An 18079-nucleotide genomic window follows, 5' to 3' on the forward strand; every position below is an offset into this window, starting at 1 on the left:
AGCATAGCAAAGAGCTGTAGCAAGCAGCAGTCCTCCCCACTCACACCCAAATGGAGTCCTTTACTTATGAATGAGGCTAAAAAAAGCATCTCTCTTCATCTAAGGCAAAAAACAATAGTGGGGAGGGGAGGAAGCAAAGAGGTCACAGCTCTAGCAAACGCCTTCAGGACACAATTGCATCCTTGATACTAGAACAATAGAAGACAAAATACTGAAAGATTTTATCAGTTTTTAAAGTACTCTTACTGATAGGAAAGTCCCAGATATGCAACTCCCACCCCTTCCCTAACCTAGAGGTCCTGAACCTTCTTTCTTCTCATAATCTAGACCCCATTTATTTCTCCCATCCCAGAGGGCTGGTTCCCCTTTCATCCCATGTGTAATACGGGCAAGCAAATCTGTATCTCGCCCGGGTTTCGGAGGGAGTGGCTCTGGGAAGGCTGTGCTCTTCTCCTGCCCCTCAGGCCAGCCTGGCCTCTTTCAGCACACAATGCAGAGGGATGTGGCCAGCACAGGCATTGCTGCAGCCACAGTTGAGCATGCACAGGACACCAAGCTACTGTGAGGCTGCTCTTCTGCAGACAACCAAGCAGAAAGGGAACACTATGAGTCTAAGCAGACCATCAACTCCTTGATGTTCACTGGAACAGAACAGCTTTTTAATGTGGGAAAATAAAACGTGAATAAGAGTACCCAGTGGGTCACTGTTGGCATAAGTGGCCAAGACTTTGCTGCCTGTTCTACCTTGCACAAAACCAGTGTGTGCCAAGCCTCCTGCAGGTGGAAATTCCTCCACCTTGTGGCTTCTGTGGTGCCACACAGACCAGCTGCTCCGTAACCACAGCCTCTGCCACATGGCTGGTTTCCTTCTCTAGTGTCTGGTCATAAAACCCTGAATTTGGAGAGTTGTGGATGTTTGTCTTGGAGATGAGAAGGTTCTGGGCAGACCTTAATAGCACCTGCCAGTACCCAAAGGCCTACAAGAGAGCTGGAGAAGGACATTCTACAAGTGATAGGACAAGGGGTAATGGATTCAAACTGGCAGAGGGTGGGTTTAGATTAGATATTATTAGGAAATTCTTCCCTGTGAGGATGGTGAGGTGTTGGCACAGGTTACCCAGAGAAGCTGTGGATGTCCCGTGCCTGGAAGAGTTCAAGGCCAGGCTGGATGAGGTTCTGAGCAACTTGATCCAGTGGAAGGTGTCCCTGCCCATTCCACCTTCCATGGTTGGAATTAGATTATTTTTAAGGTCCCTTCCAACCCTTCCTAAATTCTGTGAACTTATGCCTATGCAGCTCTGAAGCAGCTGTCCATACCCTGAGTCTCTCCCATCCCCAGTTTCTGGAGATGAGGGAACAGGCACGGCCAGTGGTTTGCACCAAGAAGTTCCTTTTCCTGTGTTGCAGGCTGTGATGTGGAACTAGCCTGCAGCAATGTGGGGGTCAAGATGATTGTGGGCATGTGTTGGGCCTCCCTATCAAGTCCCCGTCACTCTGCTTCCACTCCTTTCCCAAATGCAGCAGCTCTTGTCCCCATGAGTTCCACAGGTGCAGGTGGGAATGCACACTGTGCCACTCTTTGTGGATTAAAGCTTTAGATAACCCTGGATCAGATCCTGGAGACAGGAAAAGATGCTAGAGATGTGGTAATGGTGCCACTTCACAAGTACAACAGCACAGCTCCAGGAAAAGAAAAGAAAGATCACAAGCTGGCCTCAAGTGCAGGTGGTCAGCTCATACAACGGGTTGAAATAGCATATTTAAATATTATTAAATATTAATGGGCCGCTCACACAATTTACAGTTGAAATCACCCTTTCAAATTGCAATTCCTAAGCCATCACACTGCAAAGTTGCTATTTCCACATCAGAAAAACATTCCCCAAACAGCAAGTGAATGCACAGGCAAAACCGGGATTTGAAGAAATGTTCAAAATGTGTCCTGGCCCTTTACACCAAGTTTATATTCACCAAATGCTGGGGTAAAGTAAGAACAGGATGTGGTGGCAGGATTCTCATCAAGAAGAAAGTTCCTATAAGGAAAAGATGGGAAAAAATTTTGTCTTAATGACGAGGCAGGGACTAATGAAAATGACTGAGGAATACAAGTGAACCAACTCTGTATGTTTTGCAAGTTTGAATGAATACTTTACAAAAATATTGGTGAGAGTGATATGCTTTTACATGGTTTCACACTTTCAGGTTTTAAAACATTTACCATTTTATCCTAAATCAATCACCATATTTCTATATGAATGTTTACCAAAAGAATCAAAACTATCTAGTGGCAAATAACCAGCCCTAAAAATATCAGTTCCTAAAGTTTCATCATGTGCTGGAACTTGGGTGTCCCCCTTACAAATAGACAGTGACTTTAGTGAAAGTAAAAGCAGGCCCAGTATATAAATATTCATAATCATGTTTATTATGCATTACAACAAAAAGCAGCTTGACATGAAAACTATTTTCTGTGAAATATGAAAAATACAGAAGTTGTGCCTCATTGCAAAAAGAAATTAAATTAAACCTATTCTAAGTTTGTTTATCCACATTGTTCTCCTTCAGAAACATTAGGATTTGGGGATTAACAGGCACTAATATTTTTATTTTCTTTGTTTGCTCATTGAAAAACTAGGTAGACAGAGACTTAACATGAAAGGTTTGTTTGAAGGCAACATGCTGGGTACAACCTTTGCAGATGGGGAAGTCCCTTGACTCCAGCATTTTGGGAGAGTTGGGAGGCATAACAATAAATGCATATCTCTCTCTCTCTCTCTTTTTTTTTTTTTTTTTTTTGGTACAACACAGAAATACTCTTATCAAATGATTTTAATGAAAACTTTCATTTTCATATCTTGATTTTACTCCCAATCACCATACTAACTCTTGAATGGTTTGGATATCCTACACTAAACATATACTGGCAAACAGTTTACCACAATCAGGATTCCAGAGTGTCTTAGACCAAAACCCCAACACTTCCCCTTTCCTCTATAAACACAATCCCTGAAGTAAAATAGTATCTTTTAAAGGACCCTCCCTCTCCTTCTTACTACAAGTACACAGTTTGTGCATGTTTTAGGTCATGCACTGTGAAGATATTAGCAGGAGCTGAGAGATTTATGTCTAGGAAAAGAAGATTGTTGACATATAGAATAAAAATAAAAGGAAAATATCAAAATCAAAGCAAAATATTGAAATAAAACAACCCCCTTTCAGCTTTATAAGCTTTTAGCTTTATTCACACAAACTATTTGGCTGATGAATCTTCATTTCACTGCAGTTTTCTACCCCAAAGCACAAAAGGGTGAAGCAGGACTCTTGATTCTTTATATGCCCTTGAAAAAACTCCAGTTGCAGAGTGAGAAAAGGTCAGATTTTGGCAGGCTGACTTTCTAAATGATTTTCAGTTGGAGGAGAGGCAGGGGGACAGGGTCTGTGCACACAAACACATGCCAACCCGAAGGGTCGCATCCAGCCCATCCTGAAACCCTCGGCAGAGCTGCTCGGACGTGCCACGACAGACCCAACAGATAAACGAGCGTGTGGAGGCTGTTGGCAGGGCTTTCATCTGTGAGGAGAAGCTGCTCCGCTTCAGCTCACCAACAGCAATTCATTTTTCAGAAGAAACGAGACAGAGGCACTGTTGTTATAGCAACAGCTGAGCTGCTCGGCAGCCCATCCTCCACCCCATCCTCCACCTTTGGAGGAGCTGCCTTTGGTGGGCGGCTGCTCCAGGCATGCACGGGGAGTGACTGAGCCTGTGGCAGCAGAATATCCTTTCACTGCTCCTTAAAAAAAAACAACAACCCAGCACGAAAACCAGAGGGAGGTGGGGAAGCCGAGAAGCTAAATTCTACTGTGCCAGTAGAAGCTGTTCACAGAGTCTACCACAGGTCCACTTCTCCTCTGTAAGCCCCCAGAAAAGGAGGCTGATGTCACTTTTGCGGATGTTTTTGTGTACCAGCTACATGTAGCCACCGACTTTCTTCTCCCTAGACCAGCTCCAGCCACTTCAATACAAGACAAGGGCAACAATTATGAGAGATTTGGTCCACTTGGCTCCCCAACCCTGCTCTGGAGTTATCTTTGCTCCCTGTGGCAAAGCAGAGAAACTAGCCAAAGCCCAAAGTCCATCTGAATAATCAGAGGATATGCATGTTTACAAAAAACAAGGGTTATTATCTTCTCCACATGCTCTTCTGTGACTCTTTCTGTTAAAAATTGATCTTTTCAGTTCTTCATGTTGAATCAGTCTGGCCTACCAGTCATCATATCCTTCACTTCCTTTCCATGAAATTAATTAAAGTCTTGGGCCTTCCCCTAGGGCTTCTACTCTCCCTTCCACCAGTGTGTCTGTTCCTGAGTTTGCCCCCTCTTTCTTCTCCCTTCTTCTCTTAGAGCTTCTATGGAAAGACCTTGATACTTACCTCCAACAGGGAGTACCTACCATGAGCTCTGCCAAACACCACCCCAATTCAGCAGTCTCCAGCCTGCACCCTAAAGACTGACTAAAGTTTGCTACTTAACTTCTTCAGCTGCACTTAAATCCTATCAACAATTCAGGAAGTGTCCCAGGGGTGGCTGTGAAGTGACACTAAGTAAGTGGATTTGACATGACAGCATCTAAGATCAGTAAGGAATAACCAGCATTGCCATTTGCATGCCAGAAGCTCAACTTCAACAATTGAAAGGATTTTTTGCATGCACCTTCTTGCTGTATCGCCTCTGATGCTGCCAGTCAAAAGTCAATGTTGCCGGAGTGCCACTGCCTGAGATACATCTTGTCATCAGTGTTTTAAGTCCACCAGCTCCATAGTAGCTTCCCAATGACACTTGCAGTGTCCTGCAGAGGTGGTGGGAGCAGAGGATAGCCTTTCAGAAACCTCTGCTGGAGCTGAACTCAGACAAGCAGCCAAGCAACATGAAGGTGAGTTACAGATCACCACTGCCCACAAATGAAAGTATTTCATGCATCAAACCACTCCCTTAATATCTTAATTTCCTCATGCTGCTGAAAGCATGGCACTGATGTCTGCTAACTGGATGAAGCCTGATGTAGCAACTTGATTTTGGAGCACAATTGCTAATTTAAAGCACATGCTGTGTTTCTCCATGCTAGGCCTGGCTGGCCAGGGCAATGTTTCAAATATATAGGAAATTCACGTTGTGAAATCTGTCTGAAGTTGGTAAAATCTCACCCTGCTAACCTTGCCTGTTCAGCTCTGCAGGCTCATAGAGTAACCCCTGCCTCAGGAAGGGGGTCAACCTTCTGCCCCTTACCCTGCAAAGGACTACTGGGGTCTCCTGTCATCACCCTTGTTTTTGCCGTCAGTCAAACAAAAACTGACAGAAGAACAAAATACCTCCCAGTAATAGCAAAATGACTACCAAGGCACTGCATAAGCCTGCAAGAGTTAGCAGAGAGGAAAACAATCCAGCTCCTCACATTTTAGCTGATCAGACAGGAAGGGTTGCTCTCTGAAGAGGAGAGCAGAGTCGTGGTGACTCTTGGATGCAAAGCTGGCAGCACAGGCCCCTTGCTAGAGCTGCCTGCCAGCTGTCAGGGCCCCAGCCACCAGCAGGAACTGGATCACACTGGGAGATCAAGCAGAGGAACAGGGAAGAAGGGTAACAAAAAAAGGCACTGCATGAGAGCAAAACAGCAACAGCACTGGGGAAGTCCAACCAGGTAAATGCTGTGACTCCACCTGCCCTCAGTCAACCAGGTAAGGATGCTAAAGCAGCTTGAGAAAAGCTGAGTGCAAAGACATTGCACAGCAAGTTTGACTGAACTTTAGAGCACAAACTATTTCATGGATGGAATGCTGTTATCACTGTCAAAGAGCCTTCCTGCCCAAGTGTATGATCAACATGGTTTACTCCTCTTCAGATCTATCTCATTTAATCCTTGCTTTGGCCCAACGGGGTAAACACTAGCAAAGCAGTAATCTCATTGCAGTGCCAGCACTGCTCCATTTGTGCAAGTCTTAGGAAGGTGCTAAGAAGCCTATAAGCTGAACTACTGAGCTGGTAGTACCTATTCCTGCCTCTCACACCCAGCAGCCGAGATCTACTCTCTCTGAAATTGTCCTTGCAGCTGGCATAAGCTGTATTTTCAGTGTGTGTTATGAGAATTTAGTCAGGCACCCTCCAACTGACTTGTCTGGGAGTTGTTCTGATAAGTCCTCACCCTTTCCAATCTGCTTTGTATCTGGACAGAAGAGGGGGTAATGATAAAAAGCAGACACTGGAGATTATTAAAGCTGTGCCTCCCAAAGAACTACAAATCAGGACTGAAAAGAAATGCAGGAACCTCTTGTGTTTTAAACTAAGAAGCAGCAAAACAACACACTTAGTGACCAGTAGGTCTTTAAACTGTGTGTGTGACACTAGGAATGATTTCTTGGCAAAAATCTTGTCCCAGTACATCCTTGGATGAGCACAAGTCGTAGTGGGCTAGTGAAGTATGCTGATGGCATCCTGCCTGCCTAGCAAAGGGGTATGTGGGACATGAAAGCATTCCTGTCCTCTGCAAAGGAGGAGCAGCTCTGACACAGCCTCTGCTTTCCTTGTCACTAAGGCACCAGTAGCATGTGAGCTCTGTTCCTGACTTCAGAGCTGACAGACTAAAACCTTGTCTAATTGATGTAAGGGAAAAGCCCTTCCTATGCTTAGGGCAAGCAAATTATCTTCAGCTGCTTGCAAAATACTGCCATGGCACAATCTACATACATAATATATTACTCCAGACTTTTCTCAGAGAAACTCTGAAGAAAGAGCCAGAAGAGATGGTGAAGGCATGACAGTAATCCCCTGATGATACCATGGATTTCCATGGACTATGAGTTTCTACTGGATCTCTTTTACCACCAAAGCCTGTCTCGTGCATGATCTCTAGAAGACAGATAGCAAGTTGACAGAAGACTGAAATCAGAAATGGCACAGTTGTCTTCCATTCATATCACTGGTGTTAACTCCCAAAACACATCACCTCATGGCAACATAGCTACTTATTCCATAGGTGCATGGAGCAGAACCTTCCAGTTTCTCAAATCAGTGTGGGCCAAGTAATTCCAGGGATTCTTCCACACGACTAAGTTCAAGTTCATGCTTTCTAAAGCAAAGTGTTTCATACAACTGGAAAAGGAAGGAAATGAGAGCCACATAGTCTATACACTGTACCTGTTCAAGCCCACACATTTTAGTCACCCTCTTGAGGTAACACCATAAATGAAGCTTCCACTTGAAAATAATTTAAATATCAAATTAACAGATTTCTGCAATGAACACATTAAAAGAAAAATCTTGTGAATCAGTCATACTGTGCTGCAAACAAAATGGTAAATTTAGCTTCCTTTTTCCCATCTGTTCCCTGAACAGGCAGCTCGGCCAAGGACATAGGTTACCTGAAGATTTCTCTGCAAGGACAAATACCTTTAAAGGAGTGCAGGTTATCTAAGTAGAGATTGAACAATTAATGATACAGTAAGAATTCCAAAGGAGACACAAGCATGGGGGAAGGAGAGGGAAATGAATGCTTTGCATGGTAATTAATTCTAATATTTTTTCTACATTTTAGTTGTTTGCATAGTAATGAGACATCTTTTGGGAAAAGGAAAAAACATCCAACATAGGACAGATGAGTTTGGAAATAAATTTGTGCTAAGTTACTGACCATTAAAAAAAAAATCAAATAACTGAAAATCCCAAAATAGAAAATATGTCAGAGACAGCTTTTTTCTTCAGTCAAACAATTCCCCAATCAGCACAATCAGCTTTATCCATCTCTAGGAAAGGAGAGCAATGCAGGAACTGGTTGTTCATCTTGACTTTGCATATCTCTTTAAAAGAACACAGGCAGCAGCAGTTCTGAAAGACTCCTGGACAAAACCCTTGGCTCAGTCCTGAGAGGTGCTGAAGCCCTTGGGTCACAGAACCACAGAAAGGTCTGGGTTGGAAGGGACCTTAAAGAGCATCCTGTTCTAACACACCTGCCATGTGCAGAGATAACACCCCAGACCGGTTGTTTAAAACCCTATCCAGCCTGGCCTTGAACACACTCATGGTGAATTCCATTTAGTGCACTGGGAATTAGGGGTGCATTGATAAGGTAATTTCTTCTGCATCCAAATTTCTTCAGAGATAGACACTATGTCTGATAGAACAACTCCTCTTTGCATTTGATTTCAATACAAGTTATAGCCAGTACTGGGAAACAAAAAAAAAAAACCAAACCCAAAACAAAAACAAAACAAAAAACCCAACCAAACAAAAAAAACCACCCCACAACAACAACAACAAAAACCTCAAAAAACAAAAACAAAACAAAACAAAAAACAAATAAAAAAAAGCAAGCAGGATCACTGAAGATCTGTGAAGACTCAAGGCATCAAAGGACTTTATAGGATGTCCCAGACATGATCTGAATTATTCTGAGCACAGTTTGGGAGCTATTTGCCATGGGATAAATGCACTGAACAGCAGATTTGCCCAAAATATGGCCAAGTAAACCATACAAACTTGAGCTCTTTGTGGCCTCAGTACCTTCATGTCAAGCTGACCTCAGGTCTCACAAAGGCACACACCACAACTAAGGGAAAAGCTCATCTGGTCTCCCAGCTCCAGTAATTACCAGAGTCACAGACACACAAGAGTGGACCTGCTGTGTGGTGTGAACTGCAAATGTACCATTTAAGTCTACTGATTCAGTATAAAGAAAAAGATTTCAAGCAAATGAAGGCCCTGATTCAGCACAATATTTAACATATGGCTCATCTTGAGTATACTAAGCAACCCAAAATACAAAGAATGGTTTATGCAATAAATGACAACATCAGACCAGATCTTCTTTATTTCATCTACAGCAGCTGTCTCCATCCCAGGATAAACCTCATCCTCTGTCCCATCCTACTCTGAATACACATACAGTGTAGTGCTGAACTCATGGCAGCAATGGCAGGAAGATTCCCAGATCCCACAGGTGTGTAAGGCTTTGAGATCTCTCCACACAAACCAAAAAGATTACCAGGAGAAAGGTGGGCAGTGTTCTGCCAAACAGGTTACGTTCCCAATTAGTTGTGGCCATGCACCACATTACAACCATGCACTTTTATCTATTTGTGTCGTTTGAAAACAGCCCTCCAAGGGAAGGAATTGCAACCCATAATGCTATAGATGTGTGTGCATTCCCAGTGTACACAACACAGGGTTTTTTCTTATTTTTTTCCTTTTGTTGTCAGAAAAAAATCTGTGTTTTTTCCACACAAGTGTACACATGCACATGTAGTCACAGCCTGCTCACATGGGTACTAATCTCAGCAATCTATGCATACTAAGCATATACTGGCAGCTAATTAAAATTAAATTTAGACTTCAAGTCCCATTCACCACTGAAAGTTTGCGCCCTTGACAGTGCTAAACAAGCACAAGACAATAAAGCACTTGTTGCAGGTAAAGACCAAGTCACAGAGAACAATACAGTTGTTTCCTAAACCCCTTGAAGGACTAAAGCACGAGACATCATCGTTTGCTGTTAGATAAGCCATAGAAATGCATTATAAGCCAGTGTAAATTCATACCATGGACTTCCATTAATCTTATTTTTCTTTTTAAAGGACTTCTCCTTCCCTTTTTCTCCTGTTGTAGGAATGATAAGCCACCTAGTATTTAGTGCTTTTAATTTGTTAGTCTGAAGACGCAGTACCCTTGATCTACTGTCAGAATTATGTGGATTTTGGTCTCAGAGAAAAACATAGGTGAGATGAATCTAAAAAGAAAAGCAAACTTAATTCTGTGTCAACCCCCCCCCCTCCCATAATTTATGACTTATTATATGTTATCATTCAGATGCAAACATACATAAAACTGCTAAATTTCACTTCAGAAAACAGAGCAGGGAGCTGTCTAAAGCTGTATATTAAGTCAGTGGCAGGGTTAGAAATGGACTCAAATCTCCCAAATCCTGTCCCCAACCAATGGGAATACAAAATACCTTATATCTCGTCAAATCAATGTGCTTTTATGTCTCCTTTTTTTTCTTAATTAGGAAAAACAAGGGGTGTGTACAGGGAAGGGAGCTATGAACAGGACATGGAGTCTGGGAATCCTTGCAGGCACCATAAGAAAGGTGCAGGCAAAACCAGGTCAAGTCAGTCCAGCCTTAAGAATGCAATTCTCACCCCCTATACTAGGCCAAGATGGGATGAGATAAATCATGGTCCAGAAAGTGTCTTTTTCTTTTCATTGACCTTGATAACTAGCAGAAAAAGACACATCCACAGTCAGATGCCTTCATCTGGACCCTCCCCAAGCCACTGTTATTTGCCAAGTCACAATTAGGGCACTAATTACATGCTACTGCTGTTGACATCTGTGTTTAATAAAGATTTCTGTCTGTGTGGGTTGGGTCTTCCCCCCAGTTTCATTGCCAGAGGCTTCAGTTTTGTTCCACTAAACTCTAAGAAAAAAAAGCTTGAAATCTTCATAATTTGGCCTATAATAATGATACTACATTTACTCTTTGCAACTTTCTTGCTTTGCCAAGGAAAAGAAGGTTGTGCAGCTCCAGGTTCTTGCTTAGTAGCTAACTTCCATGTTCAATCACTTCTGGGTTATTTAAGAGAGGCAAGGAGAAGGGGAGAACTAGCAGGAGGAGCTTCAGTTTAAATCAGATAAACAGTAAACAGTGTTACAGACATGATGGTCTCAGCAAAGTCTGTAGTGAGGGGGGGAAAAAAAGGTATTTTTGACATAGGGAACACAGGGAACCATAGCCAAACTTTGGGGTGAGCATGCATTTCCTCCTTCTTTAATGACAGTTAAAATAACCTTAGTAACAACAGTAGCAATAAACAAACATGCTAAAGAAATTATATAAAATCACATAGACATTGGACATATAGGATTGTGTGCAAATCTGCTGCATGATAAAGTTTCACATAGCACAAAATTTGTTTTTAAAGGAAATTACATGGGCAGAAGGTTGAGGTTTTTCCTAGGGCTATTTCCAAAACTCCTTTTCCCTCCTTTCTCCTAAGCTTTTCAAAAGAATCAAATGAAAATAAAAGCCTGGCAATTAGCATATTTCAGAATTACAGTAAGGGCCCAGCTTTAAAAGGCACAGCTGCCTGAGACTGACTTTTTTTCAATGCCAGGTGGATGGTATGAGGCCAAGAACAACTTTGAATAGTGTGGGTCCTGATGGCTGTAGGATTTGCAGGGGATCATGATTTCATTGTATCCAGGGACATAAGTCATTACTGTTTTCTTTTTTTCCCCAAAACTCAAAAGCTTTCTGATATTGCCAAACTCCAAATTCAGACCTGCAATAATCATATTAGAAACATTCAATGCTGTAAACATAGAGGATTTTCCTGACTCATCAGTAAAGTAGTGGCAGCCTTCTCCTCTCCCTGCTAATGAGAAAGGACTGCAGTGTTTGGAACTAAAGCAGGTATTTTTCCCATTGAGTGTTTCCAATGCCTCTCTGCAGCAGCAAAACCTCCTGAACAAAGTTTTCTCTGTACAGGGCATGGAAATGCTACCAAACAGAGAACTACAAAGTGGGCCCCAGGTAAAAGGCTCCCTAAGGAGCTCTGGGGGAACACATCAGGGCACAGCACCCTTCTTGGGAGTGCTGTCTTCCCAGATAGCTACTGGATTCAGATTCACAAGGATTCAGACTAATCTGCAGAACTGCAGAGATTCTCCTCTTGGTCCCAGCACAGAAGGGCTGCAGACAGCCTTTGTGCTCTGGCATTCCTGGCTCCAAGCTCTCCTAGAAAAGTTGCACATACAGAAGTGGCCCCTGGGGATAAAGCTGCTCTTGTGCTGCTGCCTAAGAGCTACAACTGGTCCCTGCCTCCTCTGCTTTCCCAGGGCTCTGCTGGAGCCCTGGAGCTCTCACAAGAGTGGCAGCAGTGATCAGAGGAGGCTTCAACAACCAAGTGGCAAGGTGCCATTGCAGATCTGTGCAGCGATGTGAGCTGCAGGGAGCTGGCTATGAAATGTGCATCAGGCAGGTGGGAAACATTTGCTCCCCCCCATGCACAGTCCCATCTTTTTCCCTCTCCTGTTCCAGTTCAGATCTCACAGCCTCAGTGTGAGCCTTTTGCAGCCTCACGTTTTGTGGCTGCAGAGGGCAAGGTAGCCTTAGGACACGAACCTTCCTTTTTGCCTGATGCATGCTCATATTCTGCAAGCAACTTCTCCCCACCTTTCCAACTGCTTTTTTCACCAGCTCTGCTGGTGTTTACAGTCTTGAACAAAGCCACAAAGAAAACGGACCTCATTAGCAGCTTCCTCAAAAGGTGAATTGGAGCAGGGCATTAATCTCCTCCAGCAATTTTCAAACTCACATGAAAAGCATGAAAGGAGACAAAGCCTAGGGTTGCTCCAGGAATTCCATCTACTGCCGATGAGAGAAATTTGCATAACATGCCCCCCATATGCAGTGCAAACAAGAAGATTCTGCTATAGCTGTTTTCTTGGCTTTCCTAATTTCACCCCACTCTTCAGGAACAAGAAGAAACCTTCTTCACATATGCAGGGGGCTGCAAAAGCAAACTGTGTACAGATGGGCTCAGCAAGAGGTTCTTAGACATGGGATAGCTGGAAGATGTGCCAGGAAAGGCTGACTTGTGTGCCTGCTCTTTTTCTTACACTCTACTTGCTTACTGAGCGGACACCAGGCTAAATTTCCCTCTGAGATGACCCAGTACAACTGTTCCTACACTCAAGTGTTTGCAGAAGAAATGCTACTTAAAAGATCTTTACTGAAATAAAACAAAAAGAACCCTCCCTCTACAAGACTTTCGATGTTCTGTTATGAAGCACTTTGATGATAATATATGATTTTACAAAGCAGCAGCTATACAATGCAATGTGGTAGAAACTCATTTCCAGTAGCCCCTAAGTAAAGACAAAGTGGTGCAAAATAACAACCTTAATCCCTCGCTTTACTGCTTTTTCAACATGGACTGAATGCCAGATTGTGGTCATCCAATCAGAAGATAATCAATTGACCATAATTTCTCCTCCCCTGTTCATCCCCACCTCCACCCAAAATTTGGAGTTCCAACACAACTGAAACCTACCTATCTGATTTTGGATTTTGAAAGACTGTTATTACCATTTGGACTGCGATAACTACCACATTAAACTTGAAGAGGCATAAGTAAACAATTTTAGGTGTTAGGAGCTCAACATCCTTTCTGAAGAGAACTCCTCTCACTAATATCTAGCATACAATGTAATTAAAAGCTATTTTTTCATATATACAGACTATCTATTTCACATGGAAAGTGAAAGCCAGAGACGACTGAGGGCCTTGAGGCCAAAATCTTCAATGTGCTGAAGCCCCCTGAAACAAATGATGATGTCTTGTTGAAAAATTAAGTTTTGCTAGAGAACAGACCAGTCACATCACAGATAAAAAGTTACAGAACTGATAAAAGTCTCTTAAGGAAATGTGAATTGTAATGATACTCAAAATGCATTTTCTCTGCCATGTATGTATAACGGGATCCTTTCTGAAAATGAAATCTAATAGAATTTAATTAAACAATAAACTCCTTAAATTTTTGAAAATTTAGAAGAATAAAAATATGAAGATTCTAGAAAGGCAAAGGGACTACTTTTTATTTTTCCTAGGTTTCCTTACTTTTCACATATGATGCCATGACTCAAATTAACTCCACATAAATTCTGAATATAAAAAGATCACCAAATTAAATTTTTAATAGGGAAGGGGAAAAAAAATCAACCTCATTGGCAGAACTTGAACTCCATTCCTCAGAATGATTAGTTTGGCCACTGGAGGGCTCCAATATTGTTTCATAAAAGCAAAAGAAAGTTTACTAGGAAGGATAAACACATAACAAATAGCCTGAGCAATAAAGTTCAAACATAATATGCAGTCTGAACCAAGATCTAGGGGCTTGCAAGCATTTTGTAAGAGTCAGGACTAATTTAACCGTTGTTTTGCTCTTGTAGCTTAAAAGGATTTGAAGAATGATTTTCCTACAGTTTGGCTATAAACATCTCCTCCAATACACCACTTATTAAAATGGTTTTTCTGTGCAATCACAGAATGAGTAGATGTCTGCAGGAAAGCAAAACCCAGAGGTCTTCCTAGGATGTGCTAGTAAAACACTTCTTTATAAAAGCCCAGTGCTGCAGAACACAAAAGAAGTACATTTTCTGTCCCTCCCATGACTCCAGTCTTCCCAATGAAAGTTCATGAGATAAATCAGGCAACTCAGCAACTGGGAGCACAGCAAGGTTCTCCCACTACATAAAGTCTTTGAGGGTTCTTCTTTGGATAAGGCATTGTTGAGAGCTGCCTTTTATTTTTTAAGAGGATTTATATGTTCGTGTACAGCAAGTCAAGGAATAACTGGCTCTAAAACTAATGGGTCTTTCCCAGTAACATGGCAGTCAAGATCTTATCAGAAAAATTTATGTGGTCCTGCAGAAGCAAGTACAGGCACTGATGTCAGTTGATAAGCTAATGACTGCAGCTTATCAGCTGATAAGCTAATGACTGCAGTGCTCCACTTAAGGATGAAACAAAAGCTATTTCAGTATAGGAGCATGAGAAAAAGTATTTTGGACATCATTCTACCTACAAACTTATGGGAGGGGGAAAAAAAAGTCTAAGTATTCACTGGACTCCCTAATCCTTCCAGTTGGGGGTGGGGAGAATTAATCCTGGGCTGAGATGCTGGAAGTTGGAGGTTTCACACTGAGCCAAACTTTACAATTGGCTTTAAGAGTGCTGAAAATAAAGGAGGTTTATTGGAAATACTGAAAGATGCTAGTGGGTGCTATGATAAGCCCAACTGACCACTGTTCTTGTTTGATGAAGTGCACTGTACTGGGCTGATGCACAAAACATCATGGTTTGCTCGCACTCACTATTTTTTTCTGCTTCTTCAACGTAAAGGAAAAATGAAAGCAAAAAAAAACCCCTTTGCTTAAAATATCCCTGCTGCTCTCCTGTAGCCCCTTCCTCCAGCACATCACACATTAATGCCAGTCTTCTGGGAGACTGCAACTCGAACATAATGAGATAGTAATGAGCTTTGCACATGTCCCCAGTTCTAAGTGTTCCCCCCCTCTGCAGCTCATTTCTCACAAACCTACAGAGATGTTTTGCTTGTTTTCCTGACACTACAATTGTGACTTTCCCATCCTGCCCCCCCTCCTAGCAAACCCTTGCTGCACCCTTCCCCCTAAGCTGCCAGCTCTAAAGAGCACCAAATGGGCTGGCACTGTCTTGTTTCCTGGACTAATGGATGCTTGTTTAAACACTGGAGCTGTTTGCATTGCTGCGGCTCACTGCATGTTAAACACAGTCCTCTGAAACCCTATGCCAATCCAATAAAGGTATCAGCAGTTCAGTGTGGGGAGGCAATTACTATGAAGTCCCAAGTTCCCAAGTGTGCCTTCTAAGCTCCAGGAAGGGAAATTTGATTGAACAACTAAAAGCAAAATCTGATTTCGGTTCAGCATCACTAGGAAGACATGAGGTTTCACTGCAGCCAGGCCTGTGGAGGGCGGGAGAAGTCAATGGGCGAGCTGGGAAAAGCAACTGCACATTGTTAAGAGGGCCTGGTAGCAATGCTCCCCTACCCACACAGAGCTCCTTCCCTCTTCATCCACACACCCAGCTGTGTTCTTTTTCCTCGTTACCCCCACCTTTTTGTCTTTTTTTTTTTATTTTAAATTATATGCTGCCAATTTTGTTTCATCCTTCATCAATTCTTGAAACAATTCTTCCTCTGGTAAAGGTCCTTTCCTCTGTACAAAGTCATTGTCATATCAAAGTGGAAGTGTTACACAGGAGCAGCTATGACAGAGGGCTGATGGTAACCATAAAAAGATCTGTGCTTCATTGACAGATGAAAAAAATCCAAATCTCGGACTAATGATAGTCAATATTTCAATGGGCCTGCTCTTTACTTGGCTGAGGGCAGAAAGTCAAGGGAGAAAGAAGATGCATTTCAGTCCATTTAATACACAGAAACAAAGCTGCTTTAAAATGTTCTACTTCCTTTACTTTTAAGTGAAAGACAGGGAGATGAGGTAGCAAGGGAATGTTTTCCTTTTATACTTTATATTTTTTTCATTAATTTTAAGCAGACTTTGTAAGATGACCTCACTCTGACAGCAGCTTTGCAAATGATATGGAAAGTTTTCCAAGCTTTTTTGTGGCCACAGCTACCCTCAGGAACCTAGGAAAAGGGGATTTGCCACACCATATGAGGCCAGCAAACCAGAAAGCTTGGCATCCTGTCCCTAGCTGTGTTCCACAGCTCCAAGGCTGTATGGAGCTAAAACTTTCCTCTTCCTTCCATGCAGCAGGGAAGGGACTGTGTGTACAGCTGGGAATCAGAAGAAAAATCTTTGAGGGTGAACGTGTCCTCCTCAGAGCTGAGTCCCCAATACTGTGGGCCAAGTTTGCCCTGTAGAAGGGCACGACCAGCAGAACAAAACTGGCACCAGCCCATGCCCAGAGTTCCTGACCAGTGCCCTGCCAGGGCTGGAACCTGGCTAATGGGCTTAAGGATCAAGCTGTCCCTTCAAAGCAAAGTTCTCACAGGTCAAAAATCCAGTGTGATGCTAACAAGTGCAGGCTGAAAGGTAGAGGGTTGTGCCAATTAGCTGATTACTGAGGGATGAACATCATCCGAATGCCATCACTCCCACTGCCAGGGAGAAGCTGCCATTCCCCACACTGCAGCAAGGAGGACAGGGAAAAGAAGCATTGTCTAGCTTTGGAAAGGCTACCTTCAGGGGTATTTATTTTCCTACAATTTAAGAAAACAACTTTTGGGAGCAGGATGGAGTTAATCCCAAAATCTCACCTTTCCTGCCCTAGAATTAGTCTTAGAGCCACAATCCCCTTGTGAACTCTAAACTCAGGGCAAGCCACAGGATGCCACAGGCAGCCTGAGTACAGCTAGTTAGAGAATGACTGCCTAATGGGTGTTTTGACAGAAATGAGGGGTTTTAAACCAAGAGGGTAAAAGAAGTGTTGGGAAACATTTGTTTTCTTTATTAAAAAAAAAAGCACAGTAACTTTCTTATTTTCAGTTTTACAGCAAAACACAAACAAACAAACAGCACTTGTTTTTGCTGGTTTTTTCCTTGCCAGAGCTGGGGCAGGGGGGAGGATGAGGTGGAGACATAATGTCTGGGTAAAGGGGGAATCCTTCCACATACTGCTCTTCAGTTAGGGCTTGAAATGTAGATTTAATTTCCACACCTTAGAGCAGAGATTGTTACTAAGAAGACAGGGCAAAGAGCACCATTGTCCTGGGTGGATCAATGCAGCAGCCAGAGCCTAACCAATACCAAAACAAAAACCAGGCTGTCTTGATAGTATCACACCCAGAGATCCCCAAGAGGCTATTGTCACATTATATAGAACTCCTTCACTCTCTTGAACTTGAAAATACAGTTTATGTGAGGGTTTGAGAAACCCACTCACCTACTCACCAGTGGTAAGTGGAATGATTTCCTGATGAGACTAGGGAAGGATGTGGCTCTTAAAATCATCAACTGCTGCAGAATCTAGCCTTTAATTTGAACAAAACAACACAACAGGAACAAAACCCCCAGCCCATGTGATTGCACAGATAACTTCTCAAACATGGTCATTGATGTGCTTGTGTTTCTGAGTCTGCAGACAGGCTTCTGCTGTTCCCAAGAAGCTGCACCGTGAAATCAATAAGACTCATTAAGGATAATCAGTACCCTATGGGCAGCAGCAAAACTGCCAAGAATCCTGCCAGTTTTGTCCTTCTGCTGTTACTGGGAAGCTCTGATTGACAAGAAAGGTAGATTTCCCACTTGCTTACATTCAGCAGTGAGAGGATGTTGCAGACATAGTCCTGCAGGAAGGTCTAGCCACAGCATCCCACAAGGAAAATCAGCATTTGCTCCAGTCAGAGAAGGGCTTTGCAATCTCACAATCACCTACACGTGTGTCACCCCACTGCAACGCGGGATGAGGCTGTTTGCTGTCTCCTTTTGCATCCTGGTATTCTGCTTATCCTTCAACTCCTCAACA

At 42.8% G+C, this 18079-nt stretch overlaps 1 protein-coding gene across 5 annotated transcripts in view; it reads right to left on the bottom strand.

Moving 5' to 3' along the window:
- Positions 1 to 18079, bottom strand: part of MAML3 (mastermind like transcriptional coactivator 3) — a 242391-nt gene that overhangs the window by 85619 nt on the left and 138693 nt on the right. The window contains exon 2 of one of the 5 annotated variants that reach the window (XM_064416546.1): positions 1972 to 2033. The exons of the other annotated variants lie outside the window; for them this stretch is intronic. Within the exon in view, the coding sequence (XP_064272616.1) occupies positions 1972 to 2033 (62 nt within the window). The remainder of the gene's footprint in view (positions 1 to 1971; positions 2034 to 18079) is intronic. 5 annotated transcript variants of the gene reach the window in all.

The sequence above is a fragment of the Passer domesticus genome, chromosome 4 (genome assembly GCF_036417665.1).
Source record: "Passer domesticus isolate bPasDom1 chromosome 4, bPasDom1.hap1, whole genome shotgun sequence".
NCBI lineage: Eukaryota > Metazoa > Chordata > Aves > Passeriformes > Passeridae > Passer > Passer domesticus.